Genomic DNA, 14,682 nt, shown 5'->3' with positions numbered 1-14,682 from the left:
GGGGTCACACAACCTTGAAACTCTTTGGAAGTAAATGGAAAAATAACAAGTATATCAAGTAAAGATCCACATAAAGAACCTCTACCATGTAATAGTCATGAGGGGATCAAGTAGTTGACATCACTATTTTTTTCGGCAGCGAAACCTTGGCGGACGCACATGACATTGCATCACACCAAAACAACTCGGTTGCTCTTATCGCTCCCTTTTTTTCTCTCCTTCTTTCCTCTCCCCTCCAAACCCCCTACTCTCTCGATCCTTTGGTGATTTTATCTCTGAAATCTCCGCCATGGCCGATTCTGGTGACGTGAACTACCCAAACACCGGTAGTAAGGTATGTCTTTCCTCCCCCTCCTATAAGGCCTTACCAAAAAAATTGTCGACCCGCGACAGCCAATCCTGGACCTTTCTGGTCCTTTGCAACACATAACTGACCGTCATTTTGCGATAGTATTCTCCGTCCCTCTGATTTGCCCCTTGATTTGTCGCGACAACCCTGGATTCGACCTAGAAACTCTCATGAGTTCAGGTTTTCGTGATATCGCGACATAGTGTCACTGAATTCGCAGTTGTGCGATAAGGGGGAGATTCTAAAACATTCATGGATCTGAATGCTTACTTTTTGCCCCCTCCCCAGGCCCGGTTGTCAACACTGTCAAATCCGAGGTCAACAAGACCTCTGGAGAGCTCCAAGACTTGAAGAACTCCCGTGTTACCCCTTCAACTACCACCGACAATGGCCAGCCTTTGACCCGTATGTACCGACTGAACCACGACCTCCAGATATGCATTACGACAGTTTCCCAAGCTAACAACGTTCACTAGACTACCACTCCCTTTTGTACAGCCTTTTGAGCGTGAGTGAAATTTCCCATGATCGGATCTAGAGATTTCTCTACCTACGAGGGGTTTGTGTTGGCTAACTGACCTCTCTTCTGATATACAGTGGGAACAACCACGCGCGACCGCCGTTTCCTACCTCAGCATCATTAGTTTCATCTTTGCCGCCCGTTACCTGCCCCTCCTCCGCTGGGCCTTTAAGTTTTTGTACATGTCATTGGGATGTGAGTTGGTCGCGTGACCTAGTTCTCTGAAATCAGCCGACTAATCTATCACGCAGTGACTGCCGTCGTGGAGATTGCCGGTCAATTTATTCTTAGACAAGGCATTGCTAGCTCGTTCCGCCCTCGCCGATACTATACCATCCCCAAGGAAACCCACGAGGCTGTGCTCGAGGACGTCTCTCAGTTGGTGGACTTCTTCCTGATCGAGTTCCAGCGTGTTCTGTTTGCCGAGAATGTTGTCCACACCGTTGCAGTATGTTATATTCTCCTAGTCAGCAGGACAGAGTTATCACTGACCATTTCCTAGGCTTTCACCGCAGCCTTCCTCGGCTACTGGCTGATCCGATTCGTTCCGGTTTGGGGATTGTCTGTGATCGCAGTGACCACCGCCTACTTTGCTCCTCTTGTGTATATCAGCAACCGCGAGATCATCGATGAGCAGGTTAAGAACCTCCAGGATATCATCACTGCTCAGACCAACCAGTTGAAGGACCTGGCTGGTGAACACACTTCTCACGCTACTGGCTTGATGAAGCAGTATGTCGGTGACTACAGCAACAAGGCCCAGGAGTACATGGGTCGCCGCTCTGCCTCCCCCGAGATGGCCAAGGCTCCCGTCCCTGTGAAGCCCGAGCCAGTTGCCGAGCCCGCCATCAAGACCGAGGACTTCCCTGAAGCCCCTAAGGTTGAGCCTGTTGACGAGGTCGTTGAGTCAGTTGAGACAGCCCAAGAGCGGGAACCTCTTCTGGCCGCGTAAGTTAGCACCGAATCCAGTTTAAGGATTCCGGGGTCTAATTTTAGCCCACGGCGATTGTGTTGACGGGGGTCGGAATACGGTTTTACTTCTTAATGGATATGTTTGACGGAGAAAGGTTGACAGCATCGGGCCTTTCCATTTGTCCTTCGGGTACATTTGGAATGTACATCAGGGCCCCACGTCTCACGATTCTTTTACTTGACGACGAAAATTTTTTGTGGAATTCTAGGATAATGAACTTTTCATTTGCCAGTGATTCTGTACTTGCACCTTGCATTTTCATATTTCCCCTTTTTATCTAGTACCTCTTTTTTTATCTGTCCATGCAGTTTTCTTCCGCCCTCTTGTTTATTTTCTTCTCGGGTGCATATTTGTCTAATGCAATTATCTTAAGTTGATAGTCAACGGGTTCAATACATGTCCCAGATATCTGACACAGGATCATCGCAATAGCCTAGGAAGTAAAGTATGTCAATTGTGACGCAGTGACTTAATTACCTTGTAGAAGTACTAGACGAGTACCTATTCCACCCCACGGCGACTGTCTATACATCCATCTGCAGCACAGAAGATACAATCAACCTCTCGTTTACATCTACCACCAATGACCCATAGCATTGACCACTATGAAATCCCCTCAAGAGTCTGAACTGCAACAAAACTGCAGCACATAACATGGTAAATCTGAACAAGCAGGCTGAGCCTCGACCTCGACCAACTTGGGAATTTGTTGCCTAGAGACCCCTGTACTTCCACGTAGCCTTGCACTGAACTCGGCGCTTCTTTCCACGCTCCCGCTATGAGTAACAGAACAAGCGGTCCCCGCGCGCCGTTGGATTTCAGTTTGGCCTGTGCAGCTGCCCCCCAGTCCCCCCAATTCTCCGCATCGTGATTTGGGCTGGTTTGGGCTGGGCTGGGGCGCATCTTGTCTCCTTCATCTATGATAGTGCGCCCTTCTCTTTTACCCATTTTAAATATTGGCATTATTTGAGCATATTTATATCATATTGTGCTCAGATTTCAGGTGTATTCTTCCCTCCGATGTCTGTGTCTGTGAGATCTGTTGATCAACTTGAAAATTCAGTTCTTACTACATACATGATACACCTTATACTCCGCGGATATGCAGGCTTATCCAATGTTCACAATAGTATATCACCTTAGATGTATCAAGAATGAACTTGAACTTGAATTCGTCTGGTCCTGCAGGGGTTCCTGGACTGGGTAATGCTGATATACTAGCGCTTGTTTGGAGTCGAGTCTCGAGTGCATATGTGCCTGATGCTGATTGCCTGATTCTCGTTTGACCTATCGGATGGTCAGATCACCAGAAATGATTGAATCACATGGATAGATACATATATTTATCATATAGAAAAAAGTACCAGATATGAAGGGACGTTGCTTCTATTGAGCTCCTGAGGACATGGTTTGAATGGGCTCGAGCCCTAAGAGCAACATCCCAATTCAGATCTCCCCCAGTACCTCTGATAAACCCCTTTCTAGAAGCCCAGAAGAATCTTTTGAAGAAAGGCATACTATAGCTCGACCGCTCTTTCAGTTTTGAAATGGCGGAGTAGCTATCCATTCCTACGAGTGTCTTAGACATCGGTATCCTGACTTCTTTCTAGTTGGTCTCAGACTCGTATGGTTGGGCCGCAGTCTCAGTCTATCGCTCATCCAGGGGATTTGTCAATACTACCGAACCGATATTTTGGACTGGGCGGTGATTCCCATTGACTTTTCGGTATGTAGCCTTATTTCTGTGAATTTTGACTTTTGACTACGAATTGTACAGGGGTTATTTCATTATGAGTGTAAGTGTAAGTGTGAGGATGTTAGTGTGTGTACTGCTTCATGCTGTGCTCGGGCTCGGGCTCTTGATAACACTTTACCCCGGGCACCAATTAAGAGACTTTCACCCCTCCCCACCCGTATTCATTTGGATTCTATAGAATTATGGTGGAGGTGGGTACAATGGAATGTTGGAAAATGAACTGGAAGACCAGCCAGTGTGGCATGCTGGGATTAGACCATGGACCATCTGGATCCAGAGCAAGGATGAAAGAGAAGCGTTTCTGGTTTAACCGTCCTCAACGTGTCAGACTCTTTTAATAAATGATTTAAATTAAATTAAATTAAATTAAATTAATTAAAGTATTATTTCTATTATTTTCTTCCCCCCTGCAAAGAAATATGCATGGAAGCTTCTGTAGGCTTTTCTTACCGAAGAAGGCTGCACCCGATTGATCTGAGATGTACGCAGATCTTCAAAGAGTCTCTTAATCGTATCAAACGTGGATGCGATTGCGTATGTTTCTCTTCTATTTTCATTTTCGTCGTTTGATACATTTTCCGGAAAGAAAGGAGTGTGATGATCTTTCAACCTGAGCCCCTAGTGAACATGTATCTCTCCCTTTTGGAAAATAAAAATATACATGTGCGTGGTAGAAAAGGTCCCAGCGCATACTAGTATCGTTGATCGGGTCAGAAGTTTATCTCTGTACACTGCACTGTTCTCTCATGATGATGCGGGCCTCTCTAAGACTCGCCAACAGACTATGCAGTTCCCCTTTTGGCATGGAAAGCTTTGCGGCCCTGCATCTATCCGTTGGACTCAGACCTCTCTTAATGTCTGTCTCATCGAGCCTCCATGAGGCAAGCCTAATTGTGATTGTTGCTCGGATATTCCTCCTAAATCTCCGGTTCTTGCAGCACCCTGCCCGCTGTTTCTACTGGCGCTAAGACCGAATGGATTCTGGCATGGGAGCGCCGAGTGGTTGAGTGGGTGGGTGTATCTATCTTTTCTTTTTCCCTTTCCTCTATCTTGGGGAGGTCAATCCTGCTTCTTCTCGGAACAAAGCGGATTTGAAGGTTGCATCTTGTCACTCTGCGTAAAAATAAACAAAGTAAAGAGGGTGGGTGAAGTTCAAGATTGATGTTGTTTTGGATTGGAATAGTCCCGTTTAGCCTAGCTCTCGTTCTCTATCGGCAGACTACCGTTCTCAGCTGTTTGCATGCATATAGAGGGTTCAGGTTCAGAAGAGAAGCGGTGTTTAAAGTGGACTCTCCCATGCTCCTGCTTCATCACCGCTCCGATATATCCACATGGCGATGATGAGGTGCTTTTAGTGGTTTCCAGGGCTTGGGTACCCACATCTACAACGGTGAAACGAAGCCTCGAAAAAGCTTAGAGATATCCGTTTCATTTGTCAGGGGCGTTATGTAGAAGGTTGGTGACAACATGCACACCGGTCAGTCCAAAGTCGAAGAAATCACGATGGGAAGCAGGAAAATCTTCTCTGGCAAGAGACAAACAGCGCCATACGAAGACTCGTCCGACTTGGTGCTCCTCGTGATGCCATAATGTCACTTGGTCTATTCCGATCCGAGGTCAAGCTACCATGTATAGAGCATCGACCTTGTCTTGCCATCGGATCCTTTTCTTCTCTTGCTTTCTTTTCTCTGACCCTTCAAATTTCATCTTCACCTGTTTCCTCTTTGCTCTTTTCTCTCGTATTATTTTTTTTCTGATTTTTTTCTCTTATTTGTGCTGTCTTGCCTGCTCTGATCCCGCTTTGATACCTGAAAGTGTGTTCAAACAGACAAACAACTGTACTCCCCCTCAGGCAGAGTCTGGCGGAACAAACCTCAGAGCGAGACAAAACAACAAAGAGTGGGGGATGGGTTCATATCAAACCACTGTCTTAATTCATGGAACTTCCCATTGACGTATCCCTGCTTGACGAGATTTTCTGGAAAACGCCTTCTTGTTCCACTCTCTTAACTTAACTCGTCTTCCTCGTCTTCTTCTTCTTCTTCTTCTCCTCCTCCTCGATCATCTCGGTTTCCATCTTTTCCATTCCACCTCCACTTCATCAACTTGAACCTGAACCTTTCTTCCTTTCTGAAACCTTTCTTCTCTTCTGTTGAATACTGAGCTCTGGATATTGTCCACCTGCTACTTAATACAATGTCATCCATCAAGGATTTGTTGAATCCGATGCCCGAGGAACGTGAGATTGACGGTGACCGTGGACGTGAACGCCCACCTGCCCGTGAGAAACGAACAAGGATGCCGAAGGATGCTGCTCTTTTCCGTCCTGGCGAGCCTAGAGGTGAGGTTCGCTATCCTCCCATCGAGATATCTGATGAGAGCCTCCTCGAGAAGCATCGAAAGTTCAAACTTCATCCCATGGGCAGAATCGCCGAGTTCCCTCGCCACATCCCCTACCAAAGTGACAAGAAGAGCTTCCAAGAGAAGACAGGACGTGATAGTTTCAACGGTATGCTACGTCTCCTTTCCCTGTGAAAAAAAAAATAATGTGACTCAGGACTAATCTTCGTCTAGTCTTCCAATATACCTTCCAGATTCCAGGCGAGGAAACAGTTTGGACAGTGATGTGGGATTACAACATCGGACTAGTTCGCACAACGCACCTGTTCAAGTGCAACGGGCACTCAAAGGTAGCTTACCCCACTCCACTCCATCATATCTCGACTATGAACATCTCTAACATGCTCTAGACTGCCCCCGGAAAAGTTCTGAATGCCAACTCAGGCCTTCGAGAGATCTGCCATAGTATCACTGGAGGCTCCCTTGCCGCTCAAGGTATGTCAGCCCTTCTTTTCTTTTCTTTTCTTTTCTTTTCTTTTCTTTTCCTTTCCTCCTCAGTTTGAACCCACCCAGACTAGGAGGGCAAAACGGAGAAAGAAAGGTAACTAACATGAACCAGGCTACTGGATGCCCTACGAAGCCGCAAAAGCTGTAGCAGCCACCTTCTGCTGGAAAGTCCGCCACGTCCTAACACCTCTCTTCGGCACTGAATTCCCAGCCATGTGCATCAAGCCCAAAGAAGGCTCTGGCACCCAAACAAGCCTAGGCCAGATAATCATTGAGGCTGATATAGTACATCGCGCAACTCAAACAGCCCGTCTGTACCGTTCTCTCGAGATGCAGAAAGATCACACCCGCACTCACACTCACAGCCCCGGACCTGAGAACACAGGGAAGCTTCTCACGGCGGACAGCGAGAATGAGAATGACTCTGTTGCTTCTGCGCCCCATCGTCGGATATACTCTAAGCTGGCTCGTCGAAGCTACGCAGTTAGTATCTGTAGTGCGCGTGGTTCGTCTACTGAACCTCCTTCTTATTGCAATTCTCCTCAGAGCCCTACGGTGAATAACTTTACGCCGGTTAACATGCCTAGGACTTCGAATCCGGTGCAGATGCAAGCTGTTCCGTCGCCGGAGGAGTTTGTGGAGAATTGTAAGCTTACACGGGAGGCCCAAGCTCAGACTGAGGCTCATGCTCATTCTCATGACCGTGTTCGGGACAGGCTTCCGTTTCTAGGGGGTCTGTTTCCGCTGACGAACAGACTTGTCAGTGAAGAAAGTGATCTTGGCTCTACCTCTTCGATTGGGAATGCCTTTCGTTCTACTGCGTCTACATCTATTGATGTTCCCATGGGAGATGATAATGAAAACAAGCATACTGTTATGCGTTCCGGCTCAAGTGGCTCGGATCATAGCTTCGATTCTGATGACTCGGCTGAATTGGCGGATGATGATACTGATAAGGATTACTCTGGTTTTGTGGGACCGAAAGATCTCTGTTGCGCTGGTGAGAAGCGTGGCGTTGATCGTGATCAAGGTCGTAGGAAGAAGAATCCTGTTCGTCCTCTGCAGAATCGAAAGCGTGGGTCTGAATTAGGCCATTTTGCACATGAAGTTAAGGCTGCGCATGCTTTGCTAAGGCTTCATATGGATGAGGCTTTGGCTAATGACGAGCTTTTGAAGGAGTCTGATTGGAGTCCGGATTTGGGATTTCGTAAGAGACGGCATGCTTCTATGTAATTGATTTGGCCTGTTGTGAGGGGATGAAAACACGGTCTCTGATCTACTTTTTCTTTTCTTTGTTTTCTTTTTCTCGCTGTGCTCTCTGCTTGGTATTTCTTTGTTTCATTTGTATGCTTGATATGATTTATGGGATAGACAGGATGGTGTTGAATTGCTGTTTCTTTTTATGCGTGTCCAGGGAGTCTGTTGTTTTCTGTTGATATTGGGAATTTGGTGCTGGGAGAGGCTTTTGTTTATGGATATGCTATGATATGGACAATGCAGCTTTACAGAATACAGAATGGCGATTGCTTCTACGGGATTTAACAAGGCAACAGCCTTACAGATCTACTTTATTGTAGCCGAAGCTAAAATTTAAAGCTCAATGGACTGGGAATGGGAATGGAAAATTCAGTTAAGGTGGATTGCATGCAATGGCCGGCTCTGCCTCGTCACCATTAAAGGAAATAAAATCAATAGAAGAGAGATATGAATAAAATGAGGTGACCAGAATAAGAAGAAAAATGGAGAAAACGAAAGCAGGAGACTGAAAAAAAGAAAAAGAAAAAGAAAAAGAGATAACCCATACGAAAGTAGCTTCCTCGCTAATTCCACTCCTCGACGCCCTTGAATGGACCAATTTAATCACTCTCGTCCTCATCCTCATCAAAGTCATCCACCTCATCCTCGTCATCACTGTCGAGAGCTAGAGCATAACTCTTCTTTGCTTGTGTTGCCGTACGACGGGCAGGGCGGGCAGCAGCACGACGGGGTGCAGGCGCTTCATCCGAATCATCATTCACCTTGCCAGCAGGGGAGTCAAGGATCTCGTTGGCCATGGCGTCGATGTCATCATCGGAGTCGTCGTCCACTATCTGCTTCTTGGCCTTCGCCTGCTTTGAGGCATATGCCTTGGCTGCAGGAGACAAAGCTGGGGGAGCGGGTTTGGCAGCGGCGGCCTTGCCCCGAGCACGCGGCGCAGCTTTGATTGCAGGTGCCGCCTTAGCAGCGGGCTTCGCAGCAGCCTTGGGAGCCGCTCTACTCCGAGCAGCAGGCTTGGCGGGTGGCTCCTCCTCCTCATCGTCGTCGTCAATCTCAACTTCGTCATCGTCTTCAATTCGAGAAACCTCCTTAGGCTTGACTAGGAGAGAGCGTCGGGGGGAACTTTGAGGGACAAGCTTGCTGTAATCAGTCTCATCCGCGTCAAAGTCGCTGAGCTTGGTCTGCTTAGTTGGGGCCATCAAGCTGGCACTGCTTCCGGCACGAGACCGCTGCTCGGAGAAAAGCTGTCGCGAATCTGAATCAGCACCACCAATGCCCTTCACCATTTGGCTGACATCGCCAAGGTCTTCATCATCACTCTCAGAATCACTAGGAGCGGTGTATTTGGCAGGCTTGCGGGCGCGAGCAGATGTAGGAGCTGGCTTGGGAGCCTCGCTGGCAATTTCCAGGAAGTCATCATCCGAGTCTTGAAGGGCCGGCTTGGCCTTTGGTGCTCGCTTTGCAGCTGGCTTCGCTTTGAGAGCAGGTTTCACATCCTCCTCTTCATCATCCTCCAATTCGACGACCTTGGAAACAGGCTGAGCCGATGCGCCTCGAGAAGTAGTCAATGGTGCATCATCAATGTCCATAATATCAACATCTTTCTCCTTCTTCGGTTTTGCCGATGCGCCACGACTCTTCGCTGGCATGATTTCTTTGTCAAAATCGAAGTCATCATCTGAGTCGATATTTCCATCGCCGGGCGTTGGTGTCACCTTAGCGGCTGGTTTACTGTTGAGGAAATTGGCGAGACTGTTTGTCTTGGGCGCCGCAGGCTTCTTCTTGGCAGCTGCTGTCTTTTTAGACTTGGGGGCTGCAAAGTCTTCATCATCCGAATCATCGCCGGCTGCCTTGCGCTTACGGGCAGCAGCGGTCTTGCCGCGACCTCCAGCAGTTGCGAGCTTAGTGGAGGCACGGCGATCCAGGGCATTTGCCTTGCGCTGGCGGCGATCTTCATCTTCAAGCTGGAAACGCCACTCGGCAATAAAGTCATCCAAGTCCCTCGTCCAGATATCCTCCTTGGAGAGCTTGATTAAAGCGTCAATCTCGGTCTCACGATCGCCAACTTGGCGGCGGAGTCTTTCGACACGCTCTTGGGTAAGAGACCACATGGACATGCCAAGTAGGTAGTCATAGGCGCTTGACAGCTTTGAGACCTCGACATCTTCAGCCTCCTCGGCCTCTTCAACGACAGGCTCGTCCTCGCCCATCTTGGAAGCGTCAGAGACCTTGGGGAATGGCTTGAATCCCTTCTCCCTGAGCTCGTTGATTAGGACAGCCTTCTTCTTCTTAGAGATGACAAGCTTTCCATCAATGATCATCTGGATGAAACGTGCTTGGTTGCTCAATTTCTCCAACTCTCGCTGGAGCTCTGAAAGCTGATGCTGCTTACGACGCTCGTAGTACTTGAGGCGGATAGCGTAGAACTCCTTGAGGATGTCATCAACAGTGGCATACTTGGTGATGCGGCCTTCAGAGTCAAACGCCACCAAGTTGGTAGTTGTAAGAGTCTTCGACAGCTTGAATTTCTCTTCCAAGCCCTCCGAAATCGCACCCTTCATGTTTTTCTCATCCAGCTGAATTACAAAGTGGACCTTGCTGTGAGTGTTGTAGTCCCTGTAATCTTTGATGAAAGAAGGTGTTTTCTCGGCCTTGATGATTTCTTCGAGCTTGTCCTTGAAGTCCTGGGTCCATGTGCGGATGGGGAGTTCGGTGATTTCAACTTCCTTATCACCGGATTCTCGGATTATTCCGCTAAACCTGAATCGATCTCCAGGCGCAGCGACGATTTCACCGGTAAAGCCACGGAACCACGGCTCCATGGGTTTGGTCTCTTCACCCTTCATTAAGGCTCTGAGGTTGTTCACAATATCCTCAGGATTGTAGTTTGGAATGGAAGAACTCCAACCAGTTCCAATACCATCGGCACCGTTGATAAGAACCATAGGGACTACAGGCATGTAGACCTCGGGCTCAATGCTCTTACCATCATCCTCGTTGTAGGTCAGCAAAGGCTCGTCGGCCTGGTTGAAGACCTTTCGCGCAAAAGGTGACAAGCGAGTGTAGATGTAACGAGCGCTAGCACAATCGCTACCTCCTTGAAGACGACTACCAAAGTTACCACTGGGCTCGAGGCAGTTGATGTTATTTGAGCCAACGAATGTCTGTGCTAGACCGACAATGGTTTGCTGAAGAGAGGTTTCACCATGATGATAACCAGTCATTCCGGAAACAAGACCCGCTAGCTCGACGACCTTCATATCCTTCTTTAGGTTTTTGCGGAAGCAGGCATACAACACCTTACGCTGACCGGGCTTCAGACCATCGATCACGGAAGGAATTGAACGTTGGTTGTCCGCCATACTGAAAAGAATGAGTTCCTTGTTGATGAAATCGGTGTATGAGATCTTGGACATGCTGTGATCGAGGTATGTACCAGGCTTAAACTGGCGCAACCACTCCTTTCGCTCGTCGGCCTTCTTTTTAGAGAATGCCAACTCGATGAGCCCTGCCTCGTCTTCCTTCATGGTATGGAATTCCTTCAAGTGGCGATCAAGATCACGGAAGTAGACCTGTGCATCTTCAGTAGAACTGGTACCCAGACCCTTGTAGTACTTATGTTCCCATCCACGCTCTTCTCTGTGTGTCTCCAACCAGTTTTCGTACTCAGGCATGGTAAAGAAAGACTTGGATTTGGAAGGATTCTTGGGGTCACCCTTCCAGACCTTGATGATAGGAGTGATGAATTCAATAAGGAACTCGGGGATCTTCAGAAGACTGGGGAATTGCGCCTGAAGGAAGTTTATAAGCAATCCCTTGATGTGACTACCGTCATGATCCTGATCGGTCATGATCATCAGATGGCCATAGCGAAGACCCTTGGTCTCGGTGTATTCTTTCTTGTGTTGCAAGCCAATAAAGTTTTTGATGTTTTGGATTTCCGCATTTTTCGCAATCTGGTCAAATGACGCATCCCGGACATTAAGCAATTTTCCACGGAGGGGAAAGACACCAAAAAGATCTGGTCCAACGACCGCACGGCCAGCCATGGCCAAACCCTTAGCTGAGTCACCCTCAGTCAAGATGAGAGTACAATGGTGGCCATCCCGAGTACCAGCTTTGTTGGCATCGACAAGCTTGGGATTGTTCATGCGAGAGCGTTTACCAGCCTCGCCCTTCTTCAGAATTTGATCGGCTTTTTGTTCAGCAAAATGCATGATGTTGGACATGACTTCTGTCTTCAAAACCTTCTTGTAAAAATCTTCTTCAAGAACACATTTACTACCAAATTGGGATGGTCTTGTCGTCAATTGCTCTTTGGTTTGAGAAGTGAAGGCCGGGTTGACAATCTGAGCATTCACAAAGATGAAGATATGATTCTTAATTTGAGCGGCCTTCAATTGCGCACCAGCTTTGTTCTTCTTCTTCAATTGGTCGGCCAGTCGATTGCAAATCTGATCGGAGATGTAGTTGACATGCGAACCTCCAGATGTTGTAGCAATCGAGTTAACAAAGGAAACCTGCTGGAAAGCGCCATCGGAGACAGCAAAACCAATTTCCCACCGTGGATCAGGTTTACAGGTGAGAATTTCATCCTTGGCAGGTGGGCTGTCGTCACCTCGCTCTTTGCGAATGGCCTTGGTGTACATTTCCATGTACTTCTTGAAATCACGAATGGGAATGCGTGTACCATTGAGTTTCACAATGACTCCTGCTGTTCCTGCCAAATCGTAGACACGACGCTTCACAAGGGCTTCCAGGTCATCGTCGATTCCAGTCATGCCAAACTTGCTAAAGTCAGGCTTGAAGGTGACTTGGGTGTAGTCTTTACCCTTGGCCTCTGTAATTTTCGCCTTGCCCATCTTAGACATATTCGCTGTCCATGTCTGCTTGTACTTCTTTTTTTGATTTGAATCCTGAGTTTCCAACGTAAACTCAGTAGAGAACACGTTACAAAGTTTGGCACCAAAACCATTTCGACCACCGGTCACCTTCTGCTGGGTATCATCGTAATTGGAACCGGTGAGTAGATGACCGAAAATAAGTTCCGGAACATAAATGCCTTCCTTCTCATGGATCTCGATGGGAATACCACGACCATTGTTCCACACACTGATCTCGCCGGCCTCGCGGTCAACAGTAATCCGAATTTCATTCATGCTGCTGTCGTTCTGCCTGTTATCGGCGGCGTTGACCACGATCTCATCGAAGATCTTGTAGAGACCGGGGACAAAGGTGACGGGACGGTACTCCATCATCTCGGATTCGGAGTTGTAAACCCACATCTGCTGAGTGTTGGCTTCAACAGATCCGATATAGGTATCGGGACGCTTGAGGATGTGCTCAAGTTGGGTAAGCTAGGACAATTAAAATTAGCCAAGAAATTCAATGGCTTCTTACGGCCAATATTCCAGGCCCTCTCTCATGACGACTCACTTTCTGGTACTTCTGAGACACGCTGGTGCCTTTTTTGGCGTCGGAAGCTCCCTCTCCCCCAAAAGATTCATTCTCGACATCACCCAGAGGCTTTGAGCCAGCTCGCTTGGGGGCGGCGGTCTTCTTAGCCTTGGGAGGTGTTTGAGAGAGGGACTCGACATCGGACATCTGCACGTCGGACATTTCATCTTCACTGTCAGCCTTTGCCTTCTTCTTGGCAGCAGGCTTGGCCTTGAGAGTGGTTTGTGTTGTTTTCTTAGGGGCGGCTTTCGCAGCAGGCGCCTTCTTGGGCGCGGCCTTGGCCTTAGGCTTCTGTAAATTTGTTAATTTAGCCATGTCAGTCGACAAATAGATGCATGAGAAGAGATTGTGAATGGTGTAAATGCAGATGGAGAGAGACGGAGGTACGTACTGGCGCGGGCTCTGGGGCAAAGTCCGAGCCATCTTCAACGTCACTTTCGACGTTGAAGATGTCGTCGTCCATTATTGAATCGTCGCTCATGATGAACAAGCGCGGAACAGGAGTGAGAGATCACCCTGAAAAGTTCAGGGCGATGTAAAACGAGTGAAGGAACGTGAACGGGTTAGGATGAAAAAACAAAGATAACTAGGCGCTCGCGAAACACCAGCCAAGCATGCTCGTATTGGCGATTGGCGATAAACTGAGAGGAGGGGAATGTGTTGTTTTTTCCTTCTCACAGAAATGAAAATGAAACGCAACGCGCCTGCCCGTTATTTCGGGCGGTGAGAGGTGACGGGCCATATGGATCATTATTCTTCCTCACCGCCTAGGAGTGCGGACCCAATTCGGAAGTTTCTAAACAAACGTTCACAACGGGCGGAGAAGGCGCGACTTGAAAGCTCCGACCACCAGTGCCTTCCCCCACCACAATTCTAAAGCGGTCGCTAGAACTTCCGCTATTACTCTAGATAAGTCCTAGAGGTAAGACAATATAAGCCATGACTATGAATTGGACTTTCTAGCATTGAGTCTCAGAGTAGAACCATAGGGAACCATTCAAAATATTCAGTCGCTGGAAACCTTGGAAATGACGTAAACATTCGAATATTCACATGGATAACTAGGAGGTATAGTACATAGCATCAATCTGGAAGGAATCTACGGAGTTTAAAATTGAAAATTCAGGTTCTCCATATTATCACCAATTTTGACGTCGCATTCTACTCCTTCAAATGTTATAACTGTCATGTAAATGCCAGTGGATACATGAAATTAAACTTCCCTATGTGAATTTGACATTCGACGTTGGTTCATTTTCAACTTGAACAAAACAAGACAAGGCATATAGAGATTCAAGGTCTGGTCAATTTTGTGAAAGCGATCAATATGAAAGAATAAAAAGGAGAACAACTCGCAAGGAAAAAGGGCGAATGTAGGTTTCCTTGTGTATATACTGTGATATGCAGAGTGTTGTGTTAGCTATATCGATGCCAGCCTCTGGGGCTTAATGAGACTATCATATTCAAATGTCAGCCCCCAGCTTATTACTAGTAGTACTTGGCGGGTACTAGTAAAAGCGATA

At 47.6% G+C, this 14,682-nt stretch overlaps 3 protein-coding genes across 3 annotated transcripts; 2 read left to right on the top strand and 1 right to left on the bottom strand.

Moving 5' to 3' along the window:
* Window positions 1-289: 289 nt before the first annotated feature.
* Window positions 290-1,821, top strand: N7478_008064 (uncharacterized protein; the record flags this gene model as incomplete). The annotated part of the gene is made up of 6 exons (XM_056924278.1): window positions 290-329; window positions 638-754; window positions 826-857; window positions 947-1,064; window positions 1,121-1,317; window positions 1,372-1,821. The coding sequence occupies 6 exons, from the start codon at window positions 290-292 to the stop codon at window positions 1,819-1,821; spliced, it is 954 nt and encodes a 317-aa protein (XP_056777004.1).
* A 3,973-nt stretch (window positions 1,822-5,794) lies between these two features.
* Window positions 5,795-7,678, top strand: N7478_008063 (uncharacterized protein; the record flags this gene model as incomplete). The annotated part of the gene is made up of 4 exons (XM_056924277.1): window positions 5,795-6,107; window positions 6,173-6,288; window positions 6,349-6,433; window positions 6,558-7,678. 4 exons carry the CDS (start codon window positions 5,795-5,797, stop codon window positions 7,676-7,678), a joined length of 1,635 nt encoding a protein of 544 aa, XP_056777003.1.
* A 623-nt stretch (window positions 7,679-8,301) lies between these two features.
* Window positions 8,302-13,640, bottom strand: N7478_008062 (DNA topoisomerase 2; the record flags this gene model as incomplete). The annotated part of the gene is made up of 3 exons (XM_056924276.1): window positions 8,302-13,059; window positions 13,139-13,450; window positions 13,551-13,640. The coding sequence occupies 3 exons, from the start codon at window positions 13,638-13,640 to the stop codon at window positions 8,302-8,304; spliced, it is 5,160 nt and encodes a 1,719-aa protein (XP_056777002.1).
* Between the last annotated feature and the right edge of the window lie 1,042 nt (window positions 13,641-14,682).

The sequence above is a fragment of the Penicillium angulare genome, assembly GCF_028827245.1.
Source record: "Penicillium angulare strain IBT 27051 chromosome Unknown utg000005l_segment0_segment0, whole genome shotgun sequence".
Lineage (NCBI taxonomy): Eukaryota > Fungi > Ascomycota > Eurotiomycetes > Eurotiales > Aspergillaceae > Penicillium > Penicillium angulare.
Note: the sequence above shows the minus strand (reverse complement) of the source record. Positions and strands in the feature narration are given on the sequence as shown.